Source organism: Physeter macrocephalus, chromosome 6 (genome assembly GCF_002837175.3).
Source record: "Physeter macrocephalus isolate SW-GA chromosome 6, ASM283717v5, whole genome shotgun sequence".
Classification (NCBI taxonomy): Eukaryota; Metazoa; Chordata; class Mammalia; order Artiodactyla; family Physeteridae; genus Physeter; species Physeter macrocephalus.
The window spans coordinates 92,276,386-92,285,554 of NC_041219.1; the positions used below are offsets into that span (position 1 = coordinate 92,276,386).

Sequence of the window (9,169 nt, forward strand, 5' to 3'; positions counted from 1 at the left end):
AAGAATATTTTATTTATTTGTTTAATAAATGTAGATATTTGATTACTTTAACAGGGAGAGCACCCAAATGATAAGATTCATTATTAGTAATAGCATTCAGATCTTCCATCCTTCTTCTATCTTTTCCTCCATTCCAATCTTCCCTGTGTGCTATTAGCTGAAGCACTGATTTTATCATGACACTTCCCATCTCCACAGTGTTATTCTAAATAACTACTTGATCACGTCCCTACTTTGCCCTGGCATTCATGACTTTCTATAATCTAGCCCTTTCTTTCTTAGTTTATTCTGAAGCTATTAACACATTGGTAGGTACACGATGTATACTTAAATCAGGCTCCTATGTAAAGACCAAGTTCCTTGCCAGAGTTTTATATTCATTCCTGTAACATACTGTAACTTTTATATATCACTGTAATACAGTTCTGCAAAGGGCCTTCACCCTCTAGGAATAACAATGGAACATAAGTAAAATTAGAAAGTCCAGATATGTATAATATGAAACCTTTTCTTAGAGCTGTTTTCTTTGTACATGTGCAAGTTGCACATTGTTCTTCAAGCTTCTTTCCTCTTACTCCAGAGTCTCACCTTAGACTGGGTGAGATAGTCTTTTGTTAGGAGACCTGACTGAACATAATATGAATCAGAGTAGGAAGAAGCTGAGAGGGTGGATTGGTTGTGAATGAAGAAACTTTGGGGTCTTAGCAGGTCTATAGAGACCCTGGGAACCTTGAAGAGCCATCATCCTCAGATTAAGGAATTTTAGAATATAACATAGCAATAGAAATCAGGTGTTTTTTTTCCTTTTTAAAAATGTATTTATTTTGATGTTTTTGGCCTTGATATATGCTGTAAAAACATAAAGAAGTCTAATAAAAAATGTGATAAACATCTATGATGGTTATCACATTCAAAATTGAAGTGATGTAGTTTTACTTTCAGTTTTTGTTACTTTTTTTAAATTTATGGACTGATTCCCCTTTGACCTTGATAATTTCTTTAAAACTTGATTTGATTAACTCAACTAAATTATCTCATTGGTTGCCTGGAAGTGGAGCGGGGCTGGTGCAAGGGGCGTGAAGGAGCTTTCTGGGATGGTGGAAATGTTCTATTTCTTGTTTGGGGTGGAGGTTATACAGGTATATACATTGGTCAAAAGTCATCACACTGTGCACTTAAAATCTGTGCATTTTATTTATCTGCATTTTATTATCCAAATTTATTATTTTTTAGAGTGGTGGGGAAAAAAAGGCTAAAAAATTGTTTGACAAAGGTATTGCATTAACTTATTTAAACAAGAAACAACTGTTATGTATTAAGTTGCCTTTGATCTCCCTTTGCTATTAATTTATCGAAAAACATGCTTTTAAAAGGTTTTTTGTTTTGTTTCTGTTTTTTGCAGCCAGTTGGTAGCCATCTTTGAACAATGAGTAACCTTGAGCTTACATTTTTAGCTATTTGGCAAAAAATAATTTAAGCACCCTGTATTTTAATGTTGCTAACCTGATTTGGAAAATTAGTACCTTTAAATTGCTGGTTTAATTTTTAAACCATTTAAACAAAAATGTCTTTATTTTGTTTTGAATTTTCAGAATTAGTTTTATACCCTGGAATATTGAAACAGAAGTCCTTCCTCTCATCTCCTCTGTGTTGCCAAGAACTATTTTTCCAACAAGTACCATATCTTTAGAAAATTTTGGTAAAGTTTTTGAAATTCTTTCTAGTTTAAAAAAAGTTATTAGCCTCTTTCAGTCTCATAAAAACTATGAGTGTTGATGACTTAGAAAAAGTGTAAAATAAGGTATAGATAGTAAGTCCTAGATATTTCTGTAAATATTTGTACAGTGACTTGACTTTAAAATTGTCCTAACTAGAAAATTCCTTTTAAGAAATTACAGCTTCATGTCTTTGAGGAACTGATTAGAAGTCTCCTTTCTATTTAGGGCTTCAATGGTCAAACCATAGATCTTTAAAGTAATATCTCCTATTAATTATGAACAAATAGTTTGAGTCTTTACTATTTGTGGATAGCTGTTGTCTCTTGCTTTTGCCTAGTGATTCATTAAGCAAATGGCAGTTATCAGATGAAACATTTTTTTTCCCTATAAAATTGCCCACATGGATTCAAATCTTGGGATTACTCATTTCAGTAGCATTAAAAAATTGGTATTACTTAGGTGTTAGTAGCTATGCATTTATTTATAATTTGATTCCCAAGTATATTTGTTTCACTCTGTTATAGATGTCTATTTTATGCTAAAATAAGCTTAAGCCAAACTATTATCATTTTTTGAAACATACACTTACTTTTTACTTTTTAAAAAACATGTATTATTAGGTACTTCTTGCAAAGGATATGCATTAGCACATACTCAAGAAGGAGAAGAGAAGAAGCAAACCTCTGGTACCTCAAACACCAGAGGATCAAGACGAAAACCAGCAGCAACAACTCCTACAAGGAGATCTACACGTAACACGAGAGCTGAACCAGTCAGTCAGTCTCAGAGGTCCCCAGTATCAAATAATTCTGGGTGTGATGCCCCAGATAGTAATAATCCATCTGTAAGTGTTTCCTCTTCAGGTGAGTCAGAAAAGCAAACAAGGCAGGCTCCAAAACGGAAGTCTGTAAGAAGAGGAAGAAAACTACCTTTACTGAAAAAGAAACTTCGGAGCTCTGTACCTCCCCCTGAAAAATCATCTTCCAGTGATTCAGTAGATGAAGAAATAGTAGAATTTGACATGCCACCTGTGTTAGAGAAAGAACATCAATCAGATGTAGAAAGTAGTAACACTGTGCAGATAAATGTAGAAAATGAATCTGCTAATGGCTTGAGAAGTTGCAGTGAGCCAGTAGAAGTAAGTGAGGAACATAGTGAGACCCATGATACAGAGGAAAGAGTAGAATCTTTATATTCTGAGTCTGGTACCCAAGATCCTCCTGTGCTAGTTGGAGAGGAGGAGGAAATTCAAAAAGTTGAGAATACAGGTATAGAGGCTAATATTTTATGTCTGGAAAGTGAGATTTCTAAGAATACTTCTGAAAAAGGAGGTGACCCATTGGAAAATCAAGACCAAATAGCTTTACCTTCAGAATCAGAAGTAAAAGCAGATGGATGTACAGATCATCGTCCAAATGATTTTCTTAAATATTCAGGATCTGAAATTGAAGTACACCAACCTATATCAAGCCTAGGTGAGATCCCTGAGAATGCAGAGTCAGCAGTTAATGAAGAAAAAGTTATGGAGAGTCCTATAGTAAAAATTATTGATCATAAAGATTCTACAGTAAAAACAGAACATCTTATTGACAGCCCCAAATTAGAATCTTCTGAGAGTGGAATTATACAAACAATGGACAAAAAATCTATTGAGAGCTCAGAGGTTCATTTGCTTGGGCATGTTGAAAATGAAGATGCAGAAATAATTGCAACATGTGATACTTCAGGAAATGAAAATTTCAATAGTATTCAAGACTCTGAAAACAATTTATTAAAAAAAAATCTGAACACCAAATTGGACAAATCTTTCGAAGAAAAGACTGAATCTCTGGTTGAACATCCCAGATCTACAGAATTGCCTAAAACACATGTTGCACTGATTCAGAAGCATTTTAGTGAGGACAATAATGAAATGATACCTATGGAATGTGATTCATTTTGCAGTGACCAGAATGAATCTGAACTCGAACCATCTGTAAATGCTGATGCTAAACAATTGAATGAAAATTCTGTGGAGCACATTTCCCAAAAGAATATGTCATCTTCTGATCCTTCAAATGAAAAGGTTGAAACTGTATCTCAACCATCTGAAATCCCAATAGATGCGATAGATAAAGCCAAAAAGCCTCGTACTCGAAGATCTAGATTTCATTCTCCATCTACAACTTGGTCTCCCAACAAAGACACTGCACGAGAAAAGAAGCGGTCTCAGTCTCCATCTCCGAAAAGAGAAACTGGAAAAGAAAGCAGGAAGTCTCGATCACCATCTCCCAAGAAAGAATCTGCAAGAGGACGGAGAAAATCTCGTTCTCAGTCCCCAAAAAAGGACCCACGAGAAAGGAGGAAATCTCAGTCTCGATCTCCAAAAAGAGATAGCACTAGGGAAGGCAAAAGATCTGAATCACTCTCCCCAAAAAGAGACACTTCTAGAGAGAACAGAAGATCTCAGTCAAGACTGAAAGATTCCTCCCCAAGAGAAAAATCCAGGTCCCGGAGCAGAGAAAGAGAAAGTGATAGAGATGGGCCAAAGAGAGATCGAGATAGAGAAAGGAGAACCAGAAGGTGGTCTCGATCCAGATCTCGTTCTAGGTCACCATCAAGATCTAGAACAAAAAGTAAGAGTTCATCATTTGGTAGAAATGACAGAGTCAGTTATTCTCCTCGATGGAAGGAAAGATGGGCAAATGATGGTTGGAGATGTCCACGAGGAAATGATCGATACAGAAAGAATGACTCAGAGAAACAGAATGAAAATACAAGAAAAGAAAAAAATGACATCAGTCCAGATGCTGATGATTCAAATTCTGCTGACAAACAGAGAAATGACTGTCCCAGTTGGGTAACAGAAAAAATAAATTCTGGGCCTGATCCGAGGACCAGAAATCCAGAAAAGTTAAAAGATTCTCATTGGGAAGAAAATAGAAATGAAAATTCAGGGAATTCTTGGAATAAAAACTTTGGTTCAGGTTGGATGTCGAACCGTGGTAGAGGTAACCGTGGCAGAGGCGCTTACAGAGGTGGATTTGCCTACACAGATCAAAATGAAAACAGGTGGCAAAACCGAAAACCCCTCTCAGGGAATTCAAATAGTTCAGGGAATGAGACTTTCAAGTTTGTGGAACAGCAGCCCTATAAACGGAAAAGTGAGCAAGAGTTCTCATTTGATACACCGGCAGATAGGTCGGGGTGGACATCTGCATCTAGTTGGGCTGTGAGAAAGACTCTGCCAGCAGATGTACAAAACTATTATTCACGACGAGGGAGGAATTCTTCAGGTCCACAGTCTGGATGGATGAGACAAGAGGAGGAAACGACTGAACAGGGTAACGTTATGTTTAATTATCAACACTTTTATTTGAAGAAAGATTATAAATTTAATACCTTATTTATATGAATTGAAATAATCCCTATTTATAGTTTTATGTGAAAATGAATCCCAGTTATTTACAATTCACTTTGTATTGTATAATAGATATACACTTCAATATTTATTTTCTTTTTTTATCCCATGCCTGCCCCAAACCTTGCCAAAGACAGAAATATTTTAAGTATAATTTGCTACAGTAGAAGAATTTGAGATAGTCCTATGCAGGATTTAAATTCTGTTTCATTTATATCAGGTGTGTGCACTTGAAAATTTTTTTTAAATGTTTCATTTGAATTCTATTTATTTATTTATTATGGCGTGTTGGGTCTTCGTTTCTGTGCGAGGGCTTTCTCTAGTTGCAGCGAGCGGGGGCCACTCTTCATCGCGGTGCGCGGGCCTCTCACTGTCGTGGCCTCTCGTTGCGTAGCACAGGCTCCAGACGCGCAGGCTCAGTAGTTGTGGTTCATGGGCCTAGTTGCTCCGCGGCATGTGGGATCTTCCCAGACCAGGACTCGAACCCGTGTTCCCTGCATTGGCAGGCAGATTCTCAACCACTGCGCCACCAGGGAAGCCCTACACTTGAAAATTTTTTGCTCATTGTTTTCCTATAAATAAGTCACTCTGCTAAAAAAAGATTTATCTTTCCTTGACTTTTCTTGGGAACATTGCAAGAAAAACTCTGTTGCAGATTTTTAGAAAGTGATTAACCTTCTAATTTAGTAATCTAATTAAATTTTATTTGAGTATTTCTTTAACTAGGAAGTTTCTTGAGCTACTGATTCTTTGTGAGTGTTGACCGATGTTATTGTGTGAAGTTATGCTTTAAAATAATTTTAGTTGAATGTTTTCTTTCAGTTAGAAAATCAGCCCACATTATTTAGGAATGACAGGATTAAACTGAATAATTGGGTATTGGTTTAGGTGTTCTGTTAATTGCTATTTTATTGTAACCAGTGGTTCTTTGTTTCTCTGGCTAAAGAAATTTGTAACATGATTTTTTTTCATAAGCCTTTTTTCTTTTGATAGATTCTAACCTAAAAGACCAAACAAACCAACAAGGTGATGGTTCTCAGCTACCTATAAATATGATGCAACCACAGATGAATGTAATGCAGCAACAAATGAATGCACAACACCAGCCTATGAATATCTTCCCATATCCAGTGGGTGTTCATGCTCCTTTGATGAATCTCCAGCGCAATCCGTTTAACATTCATCCTCAGCTGCCCTTGCATCTGCACACAGGAGTACCTCTCATGCAGGTAGCTGCTCCCACCAGTGTATCTCAGGGACCACCACCACCACCACCCCCTCCCCCTCCATCCCAGCAAGTCAGCTACATTGCTTCACAGCCAGATGGAAAGCAATTGCAGGTATGTTTTCAGCAACTCAAGTTTAATCAACATAGCCATTGTAAACATTTAGCTATTAGGGACAGATGTTCAAGAAAGGGCTTCCTGGCTGGATATCCATACACAGTGACTTATTTGGCTAGGTTTATGGTAAACCTTCATAACCCCTTTTTCACTGTCCTTCTCCAAACCTCCCACTCCCAAATGAGAAAATGAACTGAATGCATAGTATCAAATCTGAGCTACATATAGGCTATTGCTGATACCCAAACAGGTTTTTTGGTCAGGTTAAAAAGACCAAATTATAAGCCAAACTAGAATCAAGTGGTGGACACTTTCCCTGATTTATTGGACTTTTAGGGGGTGGGAACTTGTGATTGGGTACTGTGATAAACCTTGTACTGTTTTGTTTAAACACCAGATAAAGCTCTTCATCGTCCATTACCCTTTGTGTTTCATTTTCATGAATTTACCATGCTGAAAAAAGTGCCTCTGAGGCACTTCTTAAATATAGAAAAATTTCTGTAATAATCTGTAAACATTGTGTTGATTATAGTTTCATGTCTACATCTCAGAAATTCTAGAGTCCTGACAGCAAGAGTTGGAAGACCAGGGGAGTGGGAATTCGGGATCTTGTATCTTTTTCTGTTGTCAACTCACTGCAAGTCATTTGACTTCACTGTCTCACTTTCCTCCATCTTTGAAGGGGGGGCACCTACTCTAAAGAGTCTTGTAGGAAAGATACTGTTATTAATGCTGCTCTGCTTCTTGTTGGTTTTAGTGTTGCTGTCAGAACATTACAATACATATATATTTTTTAAAAGTCATCATGAAATATTTAAATGGGGCTCTGTTTAAGAATGTTACTCATTTTTCTTCAGAGTCCTTTAGATATAAATGACCTGAAATATGCATTTCCCTTAAGTACTTAAGTATTGTGGATTGCTTTGATTTTTTGTTTCTGATGTTATTTCTAATAGGTGACTAAAAGACTTTTATTGAGTACAAGTAATTCATTAACTGATGATAACTCTTTAAAACAGGGTATTCCTAGTGCTTCTCATGTAAGTAATAACATGAGTACACCAGTCTTGCCTGCTCCGACAGCAGCCCCAGGAAATATGGGAACAGTTCAGGGACCAAGTTCTGGTAATACTTCGTCATCAAGTCACAGCAGAGCTTCTAATGCTGCTGTAAAATTGGCAGAAAGCAAAGTAAGTGTTACAGTGGAAGCCAGCGCAGATAGCTCGAAGACAGACAAGGCAAGTTCAAAGTTGAGAGCAACCTACATAATTCTGTATATGATAAAGATGAAAAAATAACAGCTTTCTATTGTATAAGTGGTGAAGGGAATTTATTGTTGATAGTCTTAAATTTCAATATTATGTAAAGGGTTCTGTCTAAATATGTTGGTGCCAATTGAATTACTGGTAGTATTTCATATTTATTTTTAGAAGTGTTTGGTATGTGTTAGTAAATAACTATTTTGTATTTATAACACTAATATTTGAATAGTTCCTTACAATATTGTAAATGTACAGTGTTTTCAATTTTATATTTAAAAAAATTTTTTTTGAAAGTATGTGATTGGGCAAATAATAATTATATATTTTCCTCTTATCAGAAATTGCAAATTCAAGAAAAAGCAGCACAGGAGGTAAAATTGGCCATTAAACCATTTTATCAAAATAAAGATATCACCAAGGAAGAATATAAAGAGATTGTGCGGAAAGCGGTAGATAAAGTAAGTTATAGCTTTAGTGGAGTTATGTACATATTGTTTTGAACATGCCTGTTTTAATAAAGGAATGCTTAATTAAATTAATTAAAATAGTAAGAGGTAGCTTCTACCATTCTTGTCTGTTTTTTTACCTTTTGAGATAATGAAACATGTACCTGACAGGAGATAATGAAACATTTAAAAATGTCTGGTTATCTCTGGTATATTTGTTTTTCATAAAGCTTTCCATTTTCCTTTAATCTGTTTAAGTATGAGAAAAATATTCCCCCTTCTTTTTTTTATAGGTTTGTCATAGTAAGAGTGGAGAAGTAAATTCTACTAAAGTGGCAAATCTGGTTAAAGCCTATGTAGACAAATACAAATATTCACGGAAGGGAAGCCAAAAGAAAACTCTGGAAGAACCTGTGTCTACTGATAAAAACATAGGCTGAAGTGGGGAGCACTATAAAGGACACTGTCAAGATACCTGCAAAGTGCAATTTCAACATGTACCTTTAATGGAAGATCATGCGTAACTGTGATTGAAATTTGGTTTTGATAAAATTATTTTTTTTAATGTAGGATATAATGTTTTGCTCTAAATAAATATAGTTCTGCACCGCAACTTCTATATCTTTTCCTCCCTTCCACCCCCCCTCCCCCCCAAAATAAAAACAAATTCAAGGGAAAGTAAAGGGGTTAAAGGAATGTGCATTTTTACTAGGACTGTGTTATATTGTGGATACTGCAAGATGTACAGCTTTTTGATTTGAACAATGGAGTGCATAAATGAGGAACTTCTGAGTGCACTGGTTTTGGAAGAGATATATATAATACATTTATTCTGTCAGGCTAAAAATAAAGTATGATCTTTATGATTTTTCTCTTAATTATACAAAGATAATGTATTACCATGAAAAATATTTCTAATAACAGAACATACCAATTGCAGGGTTCCTACTGTGTATTTTTAAAGCACACATCTGAGTAAATTGCTTAGATAGAAAACAAA

At 35.8% G+C, this 9,169-nt stretch overlaps 1 protein-coding gene across 5 annotated transcripts in view; it reads left to right on the forward strand.

The window, feature by feature from the left end:
• Nucleotides 1-8,836, forward strand: part of SCAF11 (SR-related CTD associated factor 11) — a 66,959-nt gene extending 58,123 nt beyond the window's left edge. For 4 of the 5 annotated variants that reach the window (XM_055085660.1, XM_024122824.3, XM_055085661.1 and 1 more), the window contains 6 exons: nucleotides 1,593-1,699; nucleotides 2,339-5,041; nucleotides 6,112-6,458; nucleotides 7,481-7,699; nucleotides 8,062-8,181; nucleotides 8,463-8,836. In XM_055085660.1, coding sequence (XP_054941635.1) covers nucleotides 1,593-1,699; nucleotides 2,339-5,041; nucleotides 6,112-6,458; nucleotides 7,481-7,699; nucleotides 8,062-8,181; nucleotides 8,463-8,609 — 3,643 coding nt within the window. In that variant the 3' untranslated portion in view covers nucleotides 8,610-8,836. The remainder of the gene's footprint in view (nucleotides 1-1,592; nucleotides 1,700-2,338; nucleotides 5,042-6,111; nucleotides 6,459-7,480; nucleotides 7,700-8,061; nucleotides 8,182-8,462) is intronic. The other variant, XM_024122827.3, reaches the window with a different exon arrangement.
• The last annotated feature ends 333 nt before the right edge of the window (nucleotides 8,837-9,169 follow it).